The 27,425-nt window shown below is 35.1% G+C and overlaps 1 protein-coding gene across 4 annotated transcripts in view; it reads right to left on the bottom strand.

Moving 5' to 3' along the window:
- LOC149804938 (uncharacterized) overlaps positions 1 to 27,425 on the bottom strand; it is a 210,103-nt gene that overhangs the window by 114,911 nt on the left and 67,767 nt on the right. For 3 of the 4 annotated variants that reach the window (XR_016417271.1, XR_016417275.1, XM_089945993.1), the window contains exon 3: positions 7,736 to 7,860. Coding sequence is in view for 2 of the 4 variants with exons in the window: in XM_089945993.1 (XP_089802119.1) it covers positions 7,736 to 7,860 (125 nt within the window). In the remaining 2 variants the exon portion in view is untranslated. Of the gene's footprint in view, positions 1 to 7,735; positions 7,861 to 9,816; positions 9,940 to 27,425 lie in introns of those variants that run through there. The other variant, XM_089946007.1, reaches the window with a different exon arrangement.

The following is a 27,425-nucleotide window of genomic DNA, read 5'->3' as shown; positions in this document are numbered from 1 at the left end:
ATTAGGATAGGAGGACCACTCTTGATGGAGGATTAGAGGATCAATCTTGATAGAGGATTAGAGGACCACTCCTGACAGAAGATCTTAGGACCACTCTTAATTAGGACTGAAGGACCATTCTTGATAGAGGATTAGAGGATCAATCTTGATAGAGGATCAGAGGACCAGTCTTGACAGAAGATCAGAGGATCACTCTTGATAGAGTTTCAACAATTATCAAATGTTATTAATGTCATTTGAGAAATGAGTATACCTGTCCATTTGGGTAGATTAGTAACATTTGGCATAATCTTTTCAGAGCATCTAAACACACGTTCTCATATACCAGTAGGCATTATACATGAAATTATGAGGATAATAATTTTATATATATACCACTAGCTGTGATACATGAAATTATGAGCAAAACCAAATGTTCAGCAGAATGCAGGTAGGTGGGGAATTTTTTTTAAAGTTAAAGTCTTCCAAAATAAATCTTCATATTCAATGGCACTGATTATGCTTGCCATGTCTCAAAGTGATGTCCCAAATAAAGTCAACGATATAAAGATATCTAAGTGAGTATGATCACAGTTGGTGCATATTTAAGTGCCTTTCCAATACCGTATATACTTGCATAATGTACTGGCAGATCTGGGTCTGTGCAATTTGTTTGAAGCAATCAGTAGAACAAACAACATGGACCCTGATCTGCAGGTACACTGTGCTATGGAAGATCATCTTTTTTGTTGTTTTAAGTTTTACATGACTTATAAGTGAGCATATACGGTACTATAATACAAGTGCTCTCTGGTGTCTCAACTATAAACATTATTCTGCTTAAGTGGACAAGATAGGAACTTTAAGGAGACTTATCCATGATGTACTACAAAATGTGCCCACAACAAACCAACCCAGAAATGTTTCAGAAAGAGATACATGATGTCTCTTTACACTAACTCTAAGGACACATGGATTAAAAAAATATATTTCTCGGCAGGATATTATTTTTATTTTATTTGACATATTGCACATGCACAAACACTGCATAAACTTGGTCTTACTTTACTGTAAACATTTCCAAAACTCCTTCCTGAACTTGTACTGTTTTACTTGAATAAAGTGACATTTGGAACTGGTCAATGTGTAAAGAATTAAAATCAACTGTGGCACTTGTAAAAGTGTCATGTCATATATTAAAAACAAACCAACTACATGTAGTCACTCACAGACCTAACATATGAAAATTAAACCCAAGCCTTTGATTGACTCAACAAAACTTGAGTTGTAAATTTGATTTATGATACAAGTGTTCATCTTAAAATAAATTTACGCTAAGCTGGTGACAAAAATCTAGGAAGGTGTGCTAATATAATCAATCAAACAAACATCCCAGTGTTAGCAAGGTTTAAGTAAATATTCAGTTTTTATATTTCTCAAAATTTGCACAAGTTCAATTGTAATAAGTTAACAGAGTAAGTGCATTGAAACTGAAAAATTTAGTTTTGTAAATATTACAATGATAAACTTAATGTGTTTGCTTTTATATTTAATTTGCTTGTAATAAATTTTCTCATAAAAACATATGCAAATCAAATAGATCAATTCAATGAACTAGAAATAAACAAGAAAACCACAAAAGACAGTATGGCTAGACTGTTAAGCCTAGTGTTCTATGAACAGTGAAGTGTTAATCCTTATCTGGCATCAATACCGTAAGTTTCATAACTGCAGGCAACAGCCTGACAAACTCTGCAAAATACAAAACTTAAGGCCAAATCAAAGCGGCTTGATAATCTTGAATCTCTGACCATGTTTTGCCTCAAACGTATAATATAAGTCGTTCCCATGATGCACCTGTAACTCAAGTTCATGCAGAGTGCATACAACAGTGTCTGAGAAATAAAAAGAGAAATAAAATAAAAACTTCACAAACAACAAAAGCATGAAATCTAGGTCACAGTTACCCAGGTTTATCTGAATGGTAAAGCTGGATGATATAAGCAGTATATTTTTTTAATCTGATCCAAATCTGGCCAGAAATATGGTCAAAATGAGTAGAAACTAGATCAGCCAATCAAATTCAAAATCACCTCATTAATATGAATGAATTTTGCTCATCAGCAAAATCATCTGAGATAATAATGATATAGACCAAAAACTGAAAGCTCTCAGTGACAAAAATCTCCACTGATTTATTTGCAAAATCACCTCATTAATATGCATAATTCTTATCCATCAGTGAAACTGTCCAGGATCATGATGAAATAGGCCCATATTTCATGTCTGATCAAAAGTGGAAAAGAAATAAGATCTCCAGAGTATTAAAGCTCAGCCAGTCAAATACAGTATCCCCTCATCAATATGTGGACCTCACTCATGATCACAAACTTGTCCAAAATTTCCTGATATAGGCCTGTATTCCAAGTTTGATCAAAATCAGATCAGAAATATTGCCACCTAAGTGGTAAACAGCAATGGCTTATGAATGGACCTTAAGCTCACATGGCCTACAGACAGCTGAAACCAAAGACAATTCACATTATGATATTTAGGCTTGACTGTTAAGGACTGCACTCTTTGTAATAACTCACTGCCAAGTGTATCTAGATTGTGTTTGTAAACATGTATGTCCCAATTGCATCACTGCAAACTAAGTTCAAAATTTTTTAAAATTTCAGATTTTTTAAAATATATAACAGTATGAACAATTATTGGGAATATAAAAGAATAAGTCCAGATAAGCTTGTTAAACTTCATGCATATAGTTCAAGTGGTGTTTCCTTAATCAGGCTAGCAAGGTTTTGTCAAATATCTGAGTTCAAATATGAAGGAAAAACATTATTCTGCTGTGATGGCCTGAAATTTAATGAAGCCATTTACATATAAATACAAATAAGGCTACCTACCAAATAGTTTGTCTGCTTCAAGTGAGGTTTGACTGATTCTACTACCAAAGTCTAAAAGTAGTGAATAAGAATACCATGAATGGCCCCATGCTTAATAGTCCTTATTAAAGATAACTAAAACTTTTCCTTCTTTCAGGAAGAGTGACCTCAGACAACTTCCCTACTGACCTTAAAATCAACAGACTTCTTCCTTACCTTAAGTACAAGCCTTCCTCAAAGTCTGGGTCAGATCTGGGATAGATGGGGCCTTCTATTAAAGTGAGTTGCCAAAGTAGGCTGGGGGGGAGGGGTTTGGGGGACCTCCCCAAATATGGATAGAGGTTTTAATTTTTAATGTAGCCAGGGATATATTAAAAAGTAGCCAGGTAAATAACCAACTCCTGGTTGATAAGGAAAGCCCTGGATATAGCACCAATGTCATTGTGAAGAAACCGTTTTTCAATTTTTGTCAGAGACTTTGACCTTCTGACCCAAAATCAATAAGTTTCTTCCTTACCTGACATGAAAGCCATCCAAAAAGTCTGATTGAAATATGTCATGCAGAACCAATATCATAGTGCAGAAACCATTTATTTGTTACCCAGTGAGCTTAACCTTTGACCTTCTGACTTCAAAATAAATCTGGTTCTTCCCTACACTAAGTGTAAACTATCTGCAAAGTTTGCTAACCACGGTTGACATTGAACTCCAGGCAGAAATCATGTTACTTCTACCTTGATCTGTGGCCTTCCAAGTTAAAAAAAATTATAGGGTTCTTTTCCACCCAAGTGCTGGCCATCTGAAAGGTGTAGAGATAGAGAATTCAAGTTATTTTGTGGAAACCATTTTTCTTGTTTCAGTCACAGTAACCTAAAACACTGAGTGCTAGACCATGAAACTCATAGGCTTCTTGCTTACCCCAAGTGCAAGCTATCCACAAAATTTGGTTAAATATAGATGGCAGAAAACCTGAGTTGCTGTGTAGAAACAGTTTTCTTCTATCCAGTTCCGAAGACCTTGACGTTTAAGCTTTTGAGTCTAAAATCAAGTATAATATGTTTATCACCAGTAGATAATCTCCACTTATGATCATGTTAAAACCTTTAACCTAGACTGGTGTTTATTATGCTGACCAAGAATTGTCTTATTTAATCACAATGCTCTGCCATATTGGGGTGCACAAACAAAACAACAACAACATGAAATAAACACCCAATGTAGCTGATTAAATAATTAGGAGATTATTGGCTTGACAGCTACCATCATAGTTTACTGTGTGCAACCCTAGGTGACTAGCTTAAGAAGATGATTACTTTATTGATCTGTCTAAAGAAAGCAAACCCTTCATTCAAAACAGCACCTGTCATACATCTAACCACCATACTTCACTTCCTCAGGTTTCACTACAGTTAAAATGTCCACAAATAAAATGAAAGCTCACCCTGTGAATTGATGAGACCTTTTTTTATTACTGGATCTTATAACCTTACACTCCTGTAATGTTTTCTTTTTTATCCCTCTTGTTTATCCTCATTTGTATGTGCATACATTTTGTATATACTCGCTTAAAAGTCGAGACCAACTGCAAACTGCAAAGACCAGGATCTGCTTTGCATAATTTGCATAATGTGCTGGTAGATCGAGTCCGTGGTGTCTGTTAGGAGTAGAACAAACAACACAGACCCTCATCTGCAGGCACATTATGCATGGTATACCTGTGTTTCACCGTTCTTTTTCTGCTTGCTTTTCTTGTACATTCATATTTGTTTACGCATTCATTGAATGCTTACCCTCGTACTGTTTCTACATGCTTGTTCATTCACTTGTTCAAGCATTTCTTTTCGAAAACCTACACTAATTTAAAGGATGATTAGTGAAACTGCAAATGAAATTAATTAGATCAGTATATGCAGTTTACACTAAAATGTTTTAGAAACGAGAATCCCTTTAAGGAACTGACTAATACTGTAGTGACCAAAAAGATTTTCCAAGAATTCTAGGATATCTTTAAAACAGTCCTCAATAATCCCAATTTTGAGTTTTAGTCTGAAAAGTCAATGAGCACTTTGTAATTCCAATGAATAAATTAAATGATTCCTCTCAAAATATATCTCAGCACAATTAAACTTATCCTGGACTTGTATTAAAATTGGAATGAAGACTTTGCTGACAAAACCTCTTTTACATACATGCCCACCTGACCTATGTTGCAACAGCATTTTGTAAAACAAAACTCAATCATCTCAATGGATAATTACAGCAAGCTGTAAACAGGTTTGCTTCCAAAACCTTCTAGGGGCATAATCATGGCTAGATCTCAAACACAAATTCAAGTAAACATCCTTTTTTTAAAAAATTACATTACCGGTAGTCAAGTAGGCAAAAACTCCTACCCTCAATTATGGACTAAGGTCAAGCACACAATACAAATGAAATATGCATAACAATCTACTCTGTCATAAATATCTTCAAGCTGTGCAAAAGACAGCATTTTGGTAAGATTGATACATACCATTAAACTAACAAATAAATTATTGTATCAAATTTAAATCCAAGTATTTTAATCATCTTGATAACCATACTGTGATCAATACCCCACTGACCAGCACGCTGTTTTCAAATGTAATCTGTGTTGGTTAAAGCTTTTATATGCCAATATAATTAAAAAATATGTTTAGTTGAATTTGTATTTGAGGTTTAGCCATAATTATGCCCCTAGAAGGTTTTGGAAGCAAACTTGTTTACAGTTTGCCGTTGCATGGGCAGTTTCTAAGCTATACATTTAAGTCATATAATGCTTTGCAACTGCAATGCATTATATGGCTTAAATCTATGGCTTAGCAACTGCCCATGCAACCCCTGCAATGGTGGTGGTGGTGGTGGTGGTGGGTTTTAAGTTGCCAGGCCCAGTGGGGCCCAAACTTCCCATCAAACAACTTTATTATTGGAAAGTAGCCCCATAATTAAGTTTTGTGGGGGATTTCTTGTGATGATGCCTGTTTGGGTTATGAGATGTATTTCAGGTGTCATGCTATTCTAAGCATGTATAAATACTGGACCTTAGAAGCTTTCAAAGCCACGTATAAGTATTAGACACTGACAGAAAATAACGCAAATAGTCAAGCACTGTTTTATTGTAAACCAATCAAACATCATGTAACAAATGATGATCAGTGTGTAATCCTGAATATTGTTTCATAACAAAAGCTGAGAGAAATCACCAAGATTGTGAAATGTAGGATATTACATGCATGTGATACATCATAAATTAGTTTTTTACCTCATGCTGGGTCAAAAATCAGAATGCATATCACACATTTGTGTGCAATAAATAAAATATGGTACTTATTATATGCTTATTGCAGTGTTGTGTATATCTATATTTTTTAAAACTCCTGGCACATGATTTTATCTAATTTTTGCAATTTTTATTCATGGCTGTAAATTGTAGCTATTATCTAAGTTAGATTTTGCCTATATGACGAGGGTCTGTTTTAGAGATATTAAAGGACACAAAATTGCATAGGATCTATAAATAGATGCTTACATACTCCTTGACAGCTACTAATAATACAATTGTTAGTAAATATGTTTATGAGATTCATCCTTTTTCCCATTGTACAGATCGACCATGTTGTATCTTAGAAGAAATAAGCTGATTCTTATTAGACAAGTTAGGTCACATGAACAGATACTTTGAAACATTAGAAAGAGCAGTAAGATCTATCACATGGGGTTATGTTGTGAAATATAGTCATAATAAAAAGTGTATATGTGTTGTATGATTTAGATTTTTAACTTAGCTCTACCTTTTTTTTCAGTCATATTGCTACGATGTCTGCAATGTGGCAGTTTATAATGATGTCTAGCACTGGGGCATCATGCTGCAGACATGTAGCATCATTTCCCATCCAGTCACATTATCCTGACACCAGGCTGACCAGGCCTAATACTAATTTTTTAATGCCAAGCACCAAGCGAAGCAGCCGTTAGTACCATTTTTATAAGTTATTGGTATGACATGGCTGGGGTTCGAACCCTTTGACCTCCCATATCTGAGGCAGACAGTCTCTAACCACTTAGGCCACTGGAGTGGTGCAGAAGGTGTAGATAAGGAGAGAACTGAGCAATCAATAAAACCCACAAGGATACCAGGTTATCTCTTACTGATCTTAGTGAAAAAATGTATTAAAAAAGCTGACAGATTAAATGCTTATAGAGAAACACTTTGATGCACAGCACCAATTAATTAATAATCATTATGCATGTCAGTTATGGTACCAGTGTAATCAGATGGTATAAGCACAGTGTATGACTTAGCAAACTCAAAATACAGTTTAGTCTCTTTTATCTGGCATCTATTTATCAGACAATTTCTTAAAAGTCACTTGATTCATCTTATTCAACTTTCTGTTTATTCCAATGTTTTTTTTTTAGTTGCAATGATTAATGTTTACTCACAGTGAAATAAAGACACTTCAAGGTTCACAATACTACTGATTGTGTCAAGTAAAACCTTGGAATAAAGACTCTTCCATGATTCAAAATGTATGTAAAAGTAAAATGTTTAGTAAAAACAAGGAATATGGAGTCTTCCTTGGCTCACAATACTGATGTGTCAAGTAAAAACAAGGAATATGGACTCTTCCATGGTTCACAATATTGATTGTGTCAAATAAAAACAAAGAATATGGACTCTTCCTTGGTATGCAATACTGATGTGTCAAGTACAAACAAGTTATATAGACTCTTCCATAGTTCACAATACTGATGTGTCAAGTAAAAACAAAGAATATGGACTCGTCCATGGTTCACAATACTGACTGTGTCAGGTAAAAACTATGAAAGAAAGCTCAATTCAAACTTACGAAAAGGTCTTCATTGGGACAGCTGGTGTCACCTTGTTAGAGCTCCCTTCTTCGTTGTATGATGGGTACAGGTGGCAAATGTCTGAGAGCAAAAGGTCAAGGTCATTGGTAATGTTGTTTAGCATCTGAAAAACAAGTGTACAATTAACAAACTTGGTTTTATTAAACTGACGAGAATTTATTTTACTTCAGTGGAGTATTAAGTTCACTAAAAGCAAAAGCAGTACCATTTCTCTTAACAATCACTATCACAAGCTCATATCCCGATTTTACACAATTTTGGCATTTTGTTTAGGAAATCTGTAAGCATTAGTAAGCCCACATTCAACCTTTTAACAAATTTACAAGGCATGCCCCTGGCCTTATCATTTAATAATGTATTACTACTGTAATCTGTCTTTGACATAAAGGAACAAATATTAACATACAAGGGCAACCAAAGATCCTTGCATCTCATGGCACAGCATGTAGATTCATCAAGATGTTTACACCTAGTTACCACAGTTTACACCTAGTTACCACAGTTTTATTCCAACCCTTACTCCAAGAAGACAAGCATTCTGGTTTGTAAATAAGAGTCAAATATATTGCATTTTGTTTCTTTTTATGAAATAAGAATATAAGCTAGACCAAAATACACCCTCTATGAATGCTTGATGGAAAAAGTCATAACAATAATTTCTCTTTCAAATGCATTGTTGAACCACTGTTGAAGACGGCATATATTAACACTTGATAATAATCCACTTATGTTCATATTCAAAAAGAAGGTACCACGGTCTTATTTTGGTGTGATAGATCAGAATGTGATAACTAGTATGCCAATGAAAAGATGAATATTTTGTCCCAAAAAATTGTGTACATTGGCTTTTGTACATACTGTAAAGCAGGGGGACCTGGGAGGCACAGTGGTCTAAAGCACTTGCCTTTACAGGTCACTCACATCTCACCTCTGTCTGCATGGTTTTGTGTCTCAGCTAAAAAATGTAACTATATCAGAAAGCTTGCCAGTAGCTTCCCTTGGATTTATGGTTCTTCCCGGGGTATTCCAGGGTTCTTTCTCTGCCAAATACACTGACCAGCATGTATTTTCTGTCATGTGTTGAAAAATTTACATTAAACCCACACAAAACAAACACTCACACTGCCAAATATTTAAAAGTTCAATTACCAAGTTAAAAAAACACATCTTGAAAAAATCTTTCCAATAATTCAAATCAACTTTAAAAAAACCCTACAAAATAATTAGATTATAATGATGTTATTTTTATAAACTAAATCACATATATCAATGTCATTCAAGATGAAAATAACCAAAATAAGTTGTAATATAACAAAGTAACAATTTAACCTGAAAACTGTTCAAATAAATTCCTTCCTTTATATCTCTCCTCCTTAGTTAAGAATTTTTCTAATAACCAAAGCCAAGGACCTTTACCAAGTAAATACCTAAAGATAATAAATGAGCCACTGGAAAACAGGAACTACACTAAACAACAAGTCCTTCAGTACACAAGGTTCAGAAAATAAAGCTTAAACATTCCATAAGCCTCACACTAGCACTGCATACCTAACAGTCTGATAACTTGTCTAACACAACTTTGGCAAATAGGATCCCCTGTAGACATTTCAACAGAAATCAGACATGAAACAAATAGTGATTCTCATCTACCTTGCTTCCTGAATCCAGATTCTTTGCTATTACCACTGGATTGTTGGACATGCTGACATGTTCTACATAAAAATAAGTGCTTCTCACCTAATAGGTAGTTGTTAACTTGCTCAACACCATTTTCTGACAGAAGATCCCTTGTAACAGTGCACACATATGAAGGGTAGTGTAAGAATACAGGCCATTAAGTTGTCCATTATTTTTCAGGTGCTGATCTCCAACAGACTTTAACAAATAATCCTTTCTCCTAACCTACATCCCTTTTCTAAATACAGATCCATTCAATGCATTTCATGTGAAGGAATCTTGGCATTAATAAGCAATGATATCAACTATAAATTTATATTGTCTCTGTACTGACAACCTCTCTCCATTACCTCTGTTAAGCCTTGACCTAAGTTCTACTTACCTGTGTCTCAGTCTATCTGTTAAGTGTTCAACAAATTTTCAAAATATCAATCCATTTTTAAGCATTCCATCTTTCATGATCCCAAAATATGTGAACACAGACATAACTATAAATTGATATGGCCTGTACACTAACAACCTGAGTCTATTTCCACTCTGTCAATTCTGTCAAATGTTACATTCTTATGCCCTCAAGCAGGGGCTACATAACTGATTAGACTGATAATTCTGTCCCTAATAGGAAAAGTCACTCAGGTAGGAAAGAATATACTATACATATAAGTACCAGTAGTGGATTGATTCTAAACAGGTATCAGCAGCAGTCTGTGTCAATTCTTTGTTCCTAACTGTAAACCCTGACTAAAAACTTTATGATCTTACTTATGGTAAATTATATGTTTCTGTTGCAGGATTATGATCTACAGGTTAAATACAATTTATTGATACATAAATCATAAGCCATGCTAAATTATATGCTTAACTATGTGTAGCTGTGACCTAAATGGGAAATAATAAAGGATGTTAAAAAATGCTAAGTAGTCACATTTAATCAAAGTTACCTCAATGCAAAATAAATGTAAAACAAAAAATAAAGATTTGCATTTAATTCAAAACAATACACTATACCATTCAAAGCAGATTTCTATCATATATGATATCAAATCATATTAATTTTTATGGCACATCAATATGATTAAAATTAGGACACTGTCCTATGTTAAGGTCAAACATTGACCACATAGTTGTCATGTTCTGGTGACCTTTGAATTAGCCATTGGAAATGCAGTTTTCTGAAATGTGAATGTGAAAGTGAATCAAATCATCTGGCACACCTTGATGTTCATTAGCCACACTGCTCTGTCTCCCAAACATAAAGGTATTGGCTAATAATTTTTTTTGTGATTATGGTAATAAGATAGGTCACCAGAACACATCAAAAGAAGGTCAAGATGAAAAATCAGATGTGCAGTACTGTTCCCAAGATGAAACCAGAATGCCAGCCAAATAACTTTTCTAGTATAAAAAAAAGAGTGCGATTTGGATTTTTAATGCAGTTTTAAATTTTCTTTAGTCATATCGCTATGATGTCTGCAGGGTGGCAGTATATAGTGATGTCTAGCACTGGGACATAATGCTGCAGACTTTATGTCCCACCCAGTCACATTATCCTGACACCAGGCCAACCAGTCCTAACACTAACCTCTTAATGCTCAGTGCCTAGGGAGGCAGCTGTAGGTACCATTTTAATAGGTTTTTGGTATGACTCAGCCGGGCTTTGAACCCACTAACTCCTGCATCCAAGGTGGCTGCTCTAACCACTTAGGCCACAGGAGCAGTGTCCTTTTCATTAGACAAAATATACACCATATTTACTCACTCCCAACTGCAAACAACATAGAACCTGATATGCCATCACATAATGCACTGACAGATAACATCTAAGTCGTTTGTTCTACTGATTATTCCATAGACACAGTTCTGTCAGTACATTATGCAATGGCAGATCTGGGTCCATGCACTTGCAGTTGAATCTGACTTATATGCAAGTATATACAGTGCTTGGTAACTATCTAACAGAATTTGGTAAAAGTTGGACATAGGCTTATCATCATGCATGGATCTATTAGCAGATAACTATGGTAATGACATAATGATGAATCAAAGATCAACTAAAAATTGATGTCTGTGAATCATTTAGTTTCACTTTATTGCAATGCAATGCAGATGTGATGCAAGCGAGTAAAATAACTGAAAATCAATGATACAAATGAAGTAATTTTTAGGGAAGGACATAGTAATTATAAATAATCAATGATCAAACTAATGTGACATTGACAACTAATTTTTGTCCTTTTTTCTCCATCACCATTTAAAAATTCATGAACAATCCAATTCAATGTGTAAAGTTAAGATTAGGCAGAAAACTAGACTACATATTAATTCTGAATTATAAAATCTTAAAAATAATTATGAAATTGTCCATGTTTTGGGTTGCATGAGTCAAACTGTAAACAAAAAAGATCCTGATCAGCCACGGCATAATGCAACTGCAGACCAGGGTCTATGTTGTTTGTTCCACTGATTTGTCCTAACAAAGTGCACAGACCCAGACCTGCTGGCATATTAAGCGATGGTAGATCTGGGTTTGTACAGTTTACAGTTGGAATCGACTTATAAAGGAGTACATATGGTATGCACATTGCTTTACAGTCTATACACACAAACACCTGAATGGCCACGTGGTCTAGAGCGCTCTCCATTATGGATCACTGCCATCTCACCTCTGTCTGCGTGGGTTCAAGTCTAGGATTCGGCCAATGTGGGTATGTGAAAAAGCTTGTCAGTAGCTTCTCATTGGTCGGTGGTTCTTCCCGGGGTTTTCCCTGGTTCTTCCTCCACCATTAATACTGGCCGCCATGCATAGCCTATTGTGTGCTGAAAAATGGCATTAAACCCCACAACACAACAACCTGAATGTGCTCACTGCAAGCAGAGGCGCACTGGACAATGACAAAAATATCACCCTTTCATGGTTTATTGTTTATACATCACGTAATATTACTAGTTTTCATACAGGGTATGTAAAGAAAGATACAATCCGGTGCATCTGGGATGAAATTAAAACAAGAGTAGCATTAATAACACAAGGTATGCCTACCTCTTGTTTAATAGTCCTCTATGTAGGCACTGGTAGGGTATGGTTGTATCTAGAGGTCACTGACCTATGGGTCTCAATGAACTCAACCTTTGGTCAAAATAGGCAGGCTAATAATTGTGCTGAAACCATTATTTTCTTATTAGAGTACCCTGATTATGACCTCTAACCACAACATGATATGCTCTATAGATCTCTCTATTACCATAAGCTCATGCCATCCAGAAATTCTGGTCCAGTTACATGGTATAAAATTAAAGTTATAATGCAAAACCATTTTTATTCTATAGAAGTCAGCAGGGCTGGCCTTAGGCTGATTGGACCAATTTGGCCCAATCGGGCCCTCGCGTGTTAGTAATTTAAAAAGATATCAATAGAGAGAAAGTAAAAGTGATGGAAGAAACTTTTAAGTTTAATATCATATAAAATTTGCTTCAAAGTTTATTTTACAGGGGGCCCCACATATAAATTCAGGGGGCCCTGCCAAAATGATTGGGCCCATTGTTTGCTAAGGTCATTCCTGGAAGTCAGTGATCTTGACCTCTGACCTTTTAATCCCATAAGCAATAAACCTCTTCCATGCTTTAAGTGCAAGTTAATAGGGTTCTTCCTTATCCCAAGTGCAAGCTATCAACAAAGTTATTAACTGCAGATGATGGACAACTTATTGTGCAGAAATGAAATTGGTAAGTGAACTTGCTAGCATCAATTTGTAAGTCCTGGATCAGCAACTTTTGTATCTATGACCAACTAGATATTAGTTAGGGTCAAAAGATGTCTATTAGTGATGACCTCATGCTGCAGGATGTAACCATCCATTCTGGAGTAACAAATAACAAGATTTTTAAGATGGCTGCTGTGGCTGCTATATTGGATATCTGTGCTGCACAAGTATCATTTAGGACAAATCAGACCATGGGATATTTGTATGTGTCAAGTCTTACAGCAAGACAAGTAGTTTATGAGGAGTAGTGATAACCATCTGCTGCGAAATGTGGGACAGATATCAGACTTTGGATGGCAGACAACTGATGGTTCCATAAACTCTTGTGGTGTATGATCAGTAGAGTTAAAAATGGAGTAGACAAAACAAAACACATAACAGCAACACTTAGGTCTGTGATATGAGACAATGTTAAAACTAAAACTGCATCAGAATCTGCTAAATGGCTTTAAGCGGTGTCAGTTTTACAACTAGCAACTCATGCAAAGATATGAAGCTGAAAAGGGCAATAACTCTATCTAAACTGGAAATGATGCAACTACCCCCCCCCCCCCCAAGCATCCCTTGGTCTATGAGATAATGAACACACCAAACTGCATCAGAACTGTTGGGTAGTTCATGAGCTATGATGCTTAAACAAATCCACAGTTGTGGAGATTCACAACTGATGTAAAAAGGGCAGCAACTCATCAAAATAAATTGGAGTGTAAAAAAAATGAAACCTTTGAAAGGCACATTCCTATGCACTAGACAATTCACCAATATAAAGGCTTCCAAGTCTTTGTAAAGCTGCAGAACTTTACATATATGAACTGAATGGTCAGACTGAAGTCAGGTGGACAGATAAAAAGATGATTCACTATTGTGCTTGCACCTCTTGTTGCTGATGTAAAACCCAAATTAGCTCACAGAATTATTGGTCAACAGTCCACTAGTATTAATGTTGAGCATCAGGTGTTAACATGTAAATTTAATTTTGACTCTAATTACAAGTGAACCCTTCCCTCCTTAAATTTTAGGAAACAGTTTTTGGCACTGACACAAGCAGATCCCCCGCAATAACCTGAAATCTCAACCGCATCAAGCAGAACACTAGTCATTCATCAGTCAATGAATGCAACATCTGGACAAAATTACCTAATGTATTTTTGCCACTTCAAACATCAGGTAAAAACCAAAGAGGAAGCAAAAGTTATTATTCTTGGCAGCTTTCTGATTTCTCTAAGAACTACCATCTCCAAAGGCACATGCAATGTGTCAGTTCCATTGCTTTCTGTCAAGTTAGGCTTTGAAGCATGGAGTGCTTTCTAGTAATTAGTATGTAAGAGGCAATTTATACAAAAGCATTCCTGTATTTATTATGGGTTTTTTCCATTCAATTATAATCATATTTACTGCGAGCAATAGTTAATATGTTAAGTATTATACAGACATTGTGATGGATTTAGAAGGCAATTCATAATCTTGCAGTTGAAGATCTGTGAATGTTAGCTTTGTATTTTTACCGTATATACTTGCTTATAAATTGAATCCAACTCCAAACCAAACAGACTCCTACTTGATGCTGCATAATGAGCTGGAAGATGTGGGTCTATTCTGTTTGTTAGGAGTAATCAGTACAACAAATATAGACCCTGATATGCTTCCGCATTATGCAATGACAGGACAGGGTCAATGTTGCTTTGAAGATTGACTTGTAAGCAAATATATATCCTATGCTGCTAATTGAGTTGCATGATATAAATAAGGCACAGCAAACTTTACCATACAACAATTAAACCATCATAAACTTTCACCAATTATCAAAATCTAGACTGCAATCAGTGACCTTGACCTTGGACATAATGACTCCACATCAATAGAATTCTTCCTTGACCTTGGCACTACTGACTCCTAAATCAAACAGGTTCCTAATGGAGCCAAGTGAATTAAATGTTAAATTTCATTATATTTTGTGTTCTGTAGAATTTAGGTGGTTATCATTTGACAACATTTGAAATCCACAAGCAAAATCTATTTTTAAAAACAATGACATTGAATTTGGAGATAATTTCTCCATGATCAATAGAATTCTTCTTTGGGCTAATGAGAACACATGTACCAAGTTGAACTGAATTCTGTTCACTAGAACTTAAGTTATCACACAGAAACCAAACTTGATGCCATCACTACACCCCCAAATTGTCTCAACAAATGAAAGTTAACTATAATACCCTGCAATTTTCACTGGCAGAGTACAACAAGAAAGCAAGGACATGCATTTCATGACACGACAATGATGAAAGCAGTTCGGAAAAACTTTAACCAAATTCTTAAGGAACTACTGACAATGATATCAATAGTGAAAAAGTGACTAATGTCTTATTCCAATTAACACAGGCTCAAGAAAAATAGTATCCTACATTTGTGTTCACTTCATCTAAACTGAGCGGAACACTAATCCAAGATCCTCTTTATACAGTCCTCATCTTTTATCACCATTAGAACAATAAGAGTCACCAGGCAACCATATTCTAATGTATATTCTAATAAGACTGTGATTTTTACATTACTGCTATAATGGCATGAAAAATCTTACCGTGTCATCTAAATATGCATGCAAACATGCAGACTCAGTTTGAAGTGGTTTTTGCATACTCGTACTAAAAAGTTTTAGTAAAAGTTCAACACGTTTAAAAATGTGAAAAAACTTTAAATATTTGCTGTTCGAGCAATTTTTACAAAATAGTCAGGGTATCTATGTCTTGATACAAATATGCCTATCAAATTTCCTCTGTGTACTTCAAATGCTTCTGGCTTCATTATCCAAAGATTTTCCTCTCTCAAAAAGTCAAAGCTTTAAAACTGTACAAGTTTGTACAAACTGAAATGTTTTGTAATGTGCTGAAAACTGAACAAGGTTTTATATGATCATAACATACCAAATTTCACTTTCGACATTGGGTGGTATTTTTGCAAAATCATGCTAACGAGATCTAATATCAAAGTTCCAAAATGTGTAAAAATTGCAGTAAAAGTCTGAAAATCTAATCAGGTTATTTACACATGTACATTGGAATTTAATTTGATTACATTGAATGGTTTGGAGCGGAGGTGGGCAAACTTTCCAGTGCAAGTGCCGCATACACAATGTAAAATAATTAATATTTGAAATAGCAAAAACAAAAGGTTTTTCTAAATAACATCTAATTAATTTTCAGTTGTTAATATGTTGTTAATATTTGAAAACTTAAACTTAAACTTCAAAAGAAGCACATTTATTTGATAAACAGAGTAACATAAACAGAGTCAGTGCAAATGATGACTTGTTTCTAGGCTGTATGAAAACCCTTGGCGGGCCACATGAAAGCCCTTGGCGAGCCGCATGTGACCCACGGGATGTAGTTTGCCCACCCCTGGTTTGGAGCAATCTTGCTAACAAGCTTCTAAGGACTGAAGAATGGACAGGTTGATAAAATGGACATGACCAAATCAAGGTGTCCTCACAGCAAGCAGTGGAACATAAAAACACAGAACCAGGATATTTAATGATACAAAACATCAAAAACGGTTCTCATTAACCAATTATTAAAATCAAAAGTAATAATAAAACAACCAATTATTGAAATCAAATCAAATTCATTAAACAGTAATAATAAAACAACCAGTTATTAAAATCAAATCAAATTCATTAAACAGTAATAATAAAACAACAAGTTATTAAAATCAAATCAAATTCATTAAACAGTAATAATAAAACAACCAGTTATTAAAATAAATCAAATTCATTAAACAGTAATAATAAAACAACCAGTTATTAAAATAAATCAAATTCATTGAACAGTAATAATAAAACAACCAGTTATTAAAATCAAATCAAATTCATTAAACAGTAATAATAAAACAAACAGTTATTAAAATCAAATCAAATTCATTAAACAGTAATAATAAAACAACCAGTTATTAAAATAAATCAAATTCATTGAACAGTAATAATAAAACAACCAGTATTAAAATCAAATCAAATTCATTAAACAGTAATAATAAAACAACCAGTTATTAAAATAAATCAAATTCATTAAACAGTAATAATAAAACAACCAGTTATTAAAATAAATCAAATTCATTAAACAGCAATAATAAAACAACCTGAGCCAAGCCCATATTTGTAATCAAGGTTAAAAAAGAAACAATGGTACCAACTATACTTGCTTATAAGATAAGCCCAACTACAAACTGCTCTGACCCAGATCTGCCATTGCATAAAGCATAGGCAGATCTGGATCTGTGCAGTCTGTGATGACTAATCAGTAAAACAAACAACATACACCCTGATCTGCAGGCACATTATGCTACGACAGATCAGGATCTTTGTTTCTTGCAGTTTGACTCGACTTGTAAGCAAGTACAAATGGTATACTGTAGTTAGAGAGCTTTGTAGAGGAAGCCCATTGTTCTGCTTCAAGACACACTGTACATACACACTCTGTGCCCTGACCCTATGATATAATAAAGGTGACCGTCTCATGGTCCCCCTGACCAGCTGTTAATATTTTCAAAAAAGATTAAATTCAAACAGTAAATTGAGAATGTAACCTAGTCTAGTACCAATCTTCCAAATCTAAATAACATCTGGATGACTGACAATCTGTCATACCCCCATCTCTAGATAAAACTTGGAGATAAAAGAATATCATACATCAGCTGGTAGCAACTAAAAGCATATATATTTCAGGGGATATCAAGCTTCTCATTCATGTGGCATGACGATGTAGTATTTTTTCATATAAAGACAAAATACAAAAAAAAAGAAGGCAATATCTAACTATATTGATACAATGTTGCAAAGAACAGCAAAATATATTATGACAATGACAAGGAACCACATATATCCTGACTTGGCTGGTTAAAGTTTGCACCAAATAGTTCTACATTCATTCATTGTAATTCTTTCCATGACAAGACCAGAGGACAAGCCTAAAAAAGTTACCCAACAAGTAGGGGATAGGCTTATAGTATTTGACAAAGATATTATTAGTAAACAGTTGCCAAATTTTATAAAAGACCTGGGAGAGGGGAGGGAGAGAAGGTTTATCATAATGAATTTACTTATCACATTAGAGAAACTTCCCTAAACTGGTCCCTGTGTAATCTGATCCCTTTCTTCAGACTGGTTATAGACCACTTTGGTGACATAATGATTAGAGCGTCTGCCTCAGATGTGAGAAGTTGCAGGTTTGAACCCCAGCTGATTAATACCACAGACTAGCAATAAAAGGTACTAACAGCTGTCTCTCTAGGCACTCAGCATTAAGATGTAAGTGTTAGGACTGGTTGGCCTGGTGTCAGGATAAAGTGACTGTTTGGGACATGATGCTAAATGTCACCTGCATGATGCCCCATTGTTAGACATCAATATTAACGACTACACTGAAGACATCAAAGCAATATGACTTAAAAATTGTTTTAGCTACATTATAAATCAAAATCACACACACACACACACACTCAGACTGGTTACATATTCTGTTCACAATAATGACATTTAAATGCTTGGTTGTCCTATCTGGTTTGGAAAAGTTGTAAAACATTTTTTTTTTTTAAATTTCATATTGAGGTCAATTTTAATTGAAACTCTGAAATGATATACTTGTATTGACCTCTACTGAGCTGAATACTAGGTTTCAAAACCAGTAAACTTCATATTGATTAATGCAAAAGTCAATATGTTAAGTTTACTTGTTCAAAATCAGAGTTTTTATTATGTACTTTATAAACAGTACTATTAGTTCAACATGTTGATATATATATATATATATATATATATATATATATATATATATATATATATATATGTATGTATGTATGTATGTATATATAAAGAACAAATATTCAGTTTTTTTATATCGTAAACACCTGCCTGCATTTAATGAACTAGTTCTGACTATGGCTAAATAAAAATGGAGAATGACACATCAAACACTGACCACATCATAAATCTTATGCCCACCATACAGTAGTCCCCCTCTTATAAGGCCACCCCTAATGCAGCAGGAAAGTGGCCTTATAATGCGGGTGGCCTTTCTAGAGGGGGATGACAAATGCGAATGGTAAATACATATGAAAAAAGTCACAAGTACATTTAATTTTAAATATTTAATATTTTAATTAAAAAATTACATGCATGATGTGAAATAAATGTAAAACAAACTTTGTCATCATTTGCAAAAGAATGCTATGAATAACCATTGATACAGTTATAAAACTGTCTTTATAATTATGTTACAGTTCACATCACGTCACTTTGTTGGTAACAGTCTAAAAAACAAACCAGTCTCATCACATTAAAAATATCCTTGCTGTCATATCCCCTGCATATATCGTTTAGTCTTTTGTTCCAATCTTCGACAACTTCATTATTAACATCAGCTGATTCGCCGCTAATGACAGAATACTTGATATTGTGTCGCACTTGAAATCTGTGCAACCATCCGTTACTTGCGGTAAAGTCGTCATATCCCAGTTCAACTGACAAAATTTTTGCTTTTTCTTGTGTTTCAAATCAGGATACAAACGTCTCCTGGCTCAAACAATCTTCCTTTCTCCGTCCATTTCACCTTTCCACTTCTGCAGAATTGTTTCATTATCTTTCACGATATTGTTTATCTGAGTCTTCCCGACGTTAGTTTTCTGCAAGGATCCTCGACGATCCCCCCCCCCCCCCCCCCCGTCAGTTTAATTACTTTCACGTTCTCCTCTAAACTGAGAATTTTTATTTTCCTCGATGACATGTTGATCTTTTGCAGTAAGTTATTCATGTTGCCAACTACAATACTAATAAAACAATTTTGTATGCATCTGAACAAATTGCCGTGTATTTTTAAAGGAAGTGATCTTGTCACGTGATTCGTTAGTCGCAGTCTGGTACCCTATTGTTTTTATACATTTCTTGAAACTAGGTGAGAGAAACCAAAACGGCTTCGATATGTACCATTAACATCACGAAGATTTGACCTCGCGGCCGCTAGGATTCGTAATTTTGACAATTATTGTCAGGGGTAATAGCCACTGATTACCAAAGTGAACAAGCTCAACATCTTACTAAGGGAAGCCATAAAGGCCATTAAACCATTTTCCTGCTGACTTGGGTATTGCACATCGATACTGCCACTTCTCAGCTGTTTCTACTGTTCGATAATTGTTTTCTTAACAATTATCAGAGTGACTAAACCGGACATCTTATGATAACACAGTAGTAAGGCTAATTGGATTACATGTACGTACCCTTTTGTATGGATTAAAATTTGAGTCTTTCTCGGTTTTTATGGAATAAATTTGGCTTCTCGTGAGGCGTAAATGATATAATATTAACCTTAGTGATAAATGTACTTTACTCAACACTTCTTTCAGTAACGAAAACCTGACATCGGGAAACAGAAATCGGATTACTTAACACACGTTATGAATACAATACTGGTTCTGGATACATATTCAAATAAAATGCGGCCGCTTGTGAGGGGTAAATTTTATGATTTTGCACTAATATGCTGGCCGCTGGTCGCGTTAGCCGGGTGGCCTTTCGCGAGGGGTACTTTTGAACACAAACTCGTCGGTGCCAACGGATTCTGGCCGTAAGGAGCGGGTGGCCGCTGGTCAGGGGGGCCGTTCAAGAGGGGGACTACTGTATACCAATAGTAACAGTAGCACTTTTTACCTTATACCAATGTCCCATAACCATCCATCTCAGAATGATGATGTTTGCTACTGTTTTTGATGTACAATAGATATAGCTGTCTTCCCAAGGAAAATACATCATCCAAATTAAATAAAGAAAATCTAATTAAAGCATCCAAAGACTTAAATGGCAAGATGAAATAGATAAATATGATTGGTAATAAAATACTGAAAATGGACTCTTAGTGATCATTAGTTGCTGTAACGGTGTTTATATGAGTGAGTGAGAGAGTCAAACTAAAATTTAATCAAACGCTTGCCTTGTTTTGGTCATACTAATATATAACAAAATACAAGCCACTCTAAAATAAATATACGTCCCTATTTTTAGACACGATCTAAGATCTAATGGCCAGAATGCCCTTTCAATAATACTGACATGCTGGACTTTTCACATTTACCCGCCACCCTGACAGTAACATTGAATAAGTGCAAACACATGGACCACCTTACACAGATTATTTCTGACCCATCTTTTCATAATTGTATCTTCATGTGTTGTAGAATGCTGTTGCAAGCTTGGGCACCCATAATTGTTTTACAACATGATTTAATGCAAAATATGTCAGCCTTTTGCCTTTTGGGATTCATTCATTAATGATGTTTCAGTCAAGATTAGATTTATAATTTTAGAAGAGTGTCTTGTTCATACTGCAAATCTGACTTTGTATTTATGTAACCCTGTTTTGCCTGTCTTTTTGGGGAATAACAAAGCTTTCTCACAACATAGCCAGGACTGTGTTGATGTGCCATTAAACCCTATTTATACATAATAACAGTGTATAGGGGGTGGGTGTATAAAAATGAAACATGTGGTGAAGCCAGTCACATTTCATCCCTACAAAGTTTATTCTTCTATATATAATATAGGCCAAACTGTAGATGGCATTGGGGAGCCATGATAGTTCAGCTGGTGGAGCACTGAAATTTATAATCCATGGGTTGCAGGTTCTATACCCACCCAGACCAGTCAGTCCTTGGAAGAGGCAGAGAGCCCAATTTTCTTGGCATGATATGGCCAACACTGTTTTTGTAAGTTTAAGGTATTTTTAAAACACACACACACACACACACACACACACACACACACACACACACACACATCCAAAACAAATCTATGGCATTGAGTTAAGTCTGACATCAAAATGGGCTGGCATAATGCGACAACATATCAGTCTATGCTATTTGTTTTATGATCACAAGCAAACCACACAGACCATGATCTCAATGTATTATGGAATGGCAGATCTGGGTCTATACCATTAAATACTGTGGTCCTTCTTTATCATGATAAAACCTGGTGGCCAGTCTAACTAACTGGACAAACAGTAACAGAGAGGATTATATTCAAAGGCATCCTAATGAAATATGACAAAATTCTGTACAAATTGGAAATGAATTTATCATCAAGCATGGGTTTATAGCTCAAATAATACAGTGTGCACATTATCAGCCACAGGGCCTTATAATGATTACTGACAACCATGCATAAATATGGATATAAATATTTCCGGTAATAATGATAGCAATGACTATCTTCCTTCTTGGGGCATATGCAGTTGAGATAAGATTATTTTAAGCTGAGCTGATTTTAAAGTCAATGTCACCAGACGTATCTTAAGTGATAATCCAGCAATCATTCCATCATCATTTCAAGAAACGACAATGCTTGTGCTTATCAAACGACAATGCTTGTGCCTATCAAATGAAAATATCAATTCTATGATAAGACCAAAATTGTTAACATCACGACTGACCTCCATAAATGTATGGGTTTTAAATCATAAACTGGATACAGATGTTAAAAAGCATAATCAGGATTCATGGTTACTGTATATACTCGTGTACGAGTCAAGTTAAAATGCAAACAACATAGACCCTGATCTACCATTACATTATGTGCAGGCAGATCGTGGTCTATGAAGTTTGTTCTACTGATTACTATGACATGTATTATGCGAATGTAGATCTGGGTCTGCATAGTTGCACTTGAACCCAACCAATAAGTCAGTATATATGTTATCGTACAAGTCAGATGGGTCATGTATGCACATTTACTCATTTTAAATTAAATGTAAATTGTTCTTTTAAAATTTAACACCAATTTTCTATTAAATCCTTATTCTTGAATGATCTGTGCCATAACTGTCATCAAGAAACTTCCTGATGAAAATAATCAATCTCTACGGTCTTTTACAATGGTGGCCATGTACTAAACTTGGGTCAAAATATGATTGCGTTGAGTGGAATCATCACAATCGAGGGTTGTACGAATTTATCAATATGTATAGCTTTCACTATGACATCACAGCATGCAACATTCAATCCAGATTGTATTGGATCACACGTTTAGGTTCATTTTGTCCAAAAATGTCAATGTACTTTAACATTGATTTTGCCGAATGCATCTCTCGGGGCATCTAAATAATTACCTTCCAAAGGAATATGTATACGAATCCAAATGAAGTGAATACTTGCCATGTAAAGGTATGTAGAATCAAATTCTAAAGAATGACACCCATTACTGAAATAGTTGGTGCTAAAAGCCTAGATGATCCATGTGACTTGTACATGTACTATAGCTAATGAAATATGTATCAAGAATTGGGTACTTTGGTGAAAATCACAGGAGATACTACAAGCAAGAAGTACATGAATACTCTTATGTTTCATTTATGGCTGGTCATTGCAAAACATTTTGCAAATTAAAATTTCATATTTCAAGATAACAATGCACCTTGCCATAATCTGGCATAATCTCATGCGTGGAAACAGGAAAATAATATTAACAATTTTGTATGGCCATCACTGTGAACTGACCCCAGTACAACTGAAAATGTGTAGAACAGGAAAATAATATTAACAATTTTGAATGACCATCACTGTGACCTGACCCCAACACAACTGAAAATGTGTGGAACAGGAAAATAATTGTAACAATTTAGAATGGCCATCACTGTGACCGGACTCCAGCACAAATGAAAATGTGTGGAACAGGAAAATAATTTTAACAATTTTGAATGGTCATCACTGTGACCTGACCCCAGTACAACTGAAAATGTGTGGAACAGGAAAATAATATTAACAATTTTGAATGGCTATCACTGTGACCTGACCCCAGTACAACTGAAAATGTGTAGAACAGGAAAATAATATAAACAATTTTGAATGACCATCACTGTGATCTGACTCCAGCACAACTGAAAATGTAGGCACATTTTCAAAATCAAACTTAGAAGATCTCTTCATGGAATCAAATCTCGCCAAGATCTAGTGAAACAGTGCAGGCAATTTGGACATCTATCACGACTGACTCTATCAAAGCTTTGTTTACAACACCATTCCCATGAGACTCGAAACAAATTTTAAAGTTTAAAGCCCATGCCAGAAAAAAATGACGACCTCAAGTAAGTGCCATTCTGTGTAAATATGCAAATTATGTGCTCATGACTCATGACATCATCAACTGTGCATTACATCATTATGTCAATGTTTATAGTCATTGCACTCTGCAAGGTCTGACTTTCAAAAATGTTAAACATCTGGACTAAACAAATTGCTCATCTGCTAACTTTGTCTTGTGTTCTTGTTTTATTTCTGATCTTGCTGCCATTCCCAATTTCTCAGACACATACCACACCGCCTTCCAAGGTAAAATTGAAGACAGGTACAAATGTAATTTCACTGCTGCATGCAATTATTTAGAATGTGTGAACAGGTTAAGGTCTTAAACAAGGAATAACAAAAGCCATTACCATGAAAGTTGTAAAGAGATATACAAGATTCTTTGTCCCACCATAAACAATACACAATTATTTAATTTATAAAACTCTGAACAAAGGATTTCTTATCAGCATCTCATTATTCACAAGAAGGGCAATGGACAGGAAGGATATTGGAATTATCTAGAAACAACAGATGATCCCACAGCCAGATGAAACCCTTACTGATTACCTGTCAGCAGAAGGCACATGACTTATTTCCTATGATTGTCCTTGTGGAGAGCAACTAACAAATCAATTAACATTAATCTGTAAATAACAAACAGTGGGGGAAAAACGAAAAATCTTAAACCATGGACTTTGACCCATTACATGTATCATTAAAGATACAACCTGAGCACATCACTTGCTATTTCATCCTGCAATATTAGGTTTGGTTTTGTTTCATTTTTGTACAATATGAAGTTTTTTCATTGTGCAAAAACAATTAGTACACAGTACCTTACTCAAGGACATACCACAGTATCCAATCTAGGTTCATCTGAAGTTGGGAATTGAACCTGAACCCTTCTGGCCAGATATCCAAAGCCTTAACCTCTGCACCACCAAGGCTCCACACAGATTAAGTGCAGAAACACCTGAATAGTAAATCCATGTAAACTACCAATAAAAGATGTTACCAGATTAGAGAACATGAAATGTGTTCATGAAAAATGGATGCTATTATTATATGGTCAAAATGCAAAGCATAACAATAAACAAAGAACAGAAACATATTTTAGGGGTTAGGGTAGGAATTAAAGCAAAGAAATCTGCAAGTCACTGTGAAGAAACATCAATTGCAAGTCCACAAAAGTAATTCAACATCTACAAAATTAAGAAAAATCTGCAAGTATCATATTTCAATCCCCTCCTGCCACATCAAAATGCTCAGGTTAGTCACATGATCATCAGCTGACAAGAGTGCCATACATGACATAAATGGCACATTATGTTCCTGTCACATTTGTAATAGTATTTGTGCAGGCACTACTGTGGTAGAGTTGATCACTGACCAATGGGTCTCAGTGATCTGGACCTATGCTGACAGTAGGCCCTGAAATAAAGCTTTTGGGTAGAAACCACAATTTTCTTATTAGATTTACCACGATTATCATGGCTACGACCTGACCCAAAGTGCAAGCCATAAAGTTTGGTTAAGAAACTTAAGAACAAAAGTTATTTTGCAACATTGTCCAAAATAATATAAAAAATACAGTCCATAGAGCAATGAAAATGATTTAAATCAACAAGGGAGAGATGAGTGATAGTGATAAGATACCCCAAACCTGTCATTGTGCTTTGGTTATTGTTATCTAGGAGATGATTAACCCCAGTGTTATTGCCCAGATCAGTAATTAATAACATAAATATTGCTGTGTTTCTTTTCCCTCACTCTCTCCAACCTCTTTGGGTCATCAACCGTAATTTGGTTGCAGACTAACTTTCTCTAACTGCTAAACTTTTAATATTCACATTAAAGTCAGAATAATTCTCCCTAGTCTGTCTTTATTAATGATTTTCAAGGACAATATAATTTTATGACACTCATTTCAAATGCCCTAAGACTTCCCAAAATTTGTTTCTGGCTTGTCTCCACTTTGTCATTTCCTCCACCTGACCCTACATTATCATATCTGTCACACCATAATCCTAGTGGGTCCTGATTAAAATCTGATTGTTCCTCCAAACAAGAGAGGTTAACCATTGCAAGCTACCAATTTATTGTGAGCCTAGCCCATAGATGAATCTAATCTTAATAGTTACATTTCATGCTGGCCACAACAAAATGTGCTACAACAAAACTCCTACAAAACTTTTGCACCATTAGAAAATTTATTCACCAAGTTTGATAAAATCTGGACTAAAGTACAGACTGTACACTACAGAACCCATATTAGATCTTAATTATTTAATCTATATTTGAAGTCTGATGAGAAAAAAAATCAGGTCAGAAATATGTCTTCAAGAGAAGCAGCAGGCCAAACCAATCAGATGCAAGATCACGTCATTCATATGTGTGGATCCTGCTCACATTAAAAAATACCCAAGTTCCTCATGATAGAAGCCCATATTCCAACTTTCATCAAACTGGGTCTTTCTGTTTGGTAATAAGTATAGTTAATCAGATATAAGAACACCACATTGATAACCAATGATCTCACTCATTATCCAAACTGACCAAGATCTTGACTGATAAAAATCATACCAGAAACACAGCTTACAGAGTGGTAAACAAGCTCCATCAATCAGATGTAAGATTACATCATTAATATGCATAGATATTGCTCATTATCAAGCCAATCCAGATCTTGATCATATAAGCCCATATTTCAAGTTTGATCTAAGTCATCCAATTAAATACAAGCCCACCTCATTCATATACATGAATCTTGCTCATTGTCCAAGATCCTGATTATATAAAACATGTATTTTAAGTCTGATCACAATCAGATTAGAAATATGGCCTCCGAACTGGAAACAAGCTCATCCAATCAGACTAAGTTTACCTAATTTGTATGTGTTGATCGGGCTCATCAAATTTTATTTAGATATTCAGGATGCAAGCATGTATTCCAAGCTGGATCAAAATTGGGATGCAAAATTGGGATCATTAAGATGCAGTGATCTCACTCATTACTGAACCCTCAAAGATCTTCATGATATAAGCCCACATTTCAAGTTTGATCAAAACTGGATCAGAAATATGGCTTCCAAGAAGATAAACAAGCTCAGCCAATAAGATGCAAGGTTAT

The sequence above is a fragment of the Sinohyriopsis cumingii genome, chromosome 2, assembly GCF_028554795.1.
Source record: "Sinohyriopsis cumingii isolate HCF-2022 chromosome 2, ASM2855479v2, whole genome shotgun sequence".
Taxonomy (NCBI): domain Eukaryota; kingdom Metazoa; phylum Mollusca; class Bivalvia; order Unionida; family Unionidae; genus Sinohyriopsis; species Sinohyriopsis cumingii.
The sequence above is the reverse complement of the archived record's forward strand: the minus strand, read 5'-3'. Positions and strand labels throughout refer to the sequence as shown.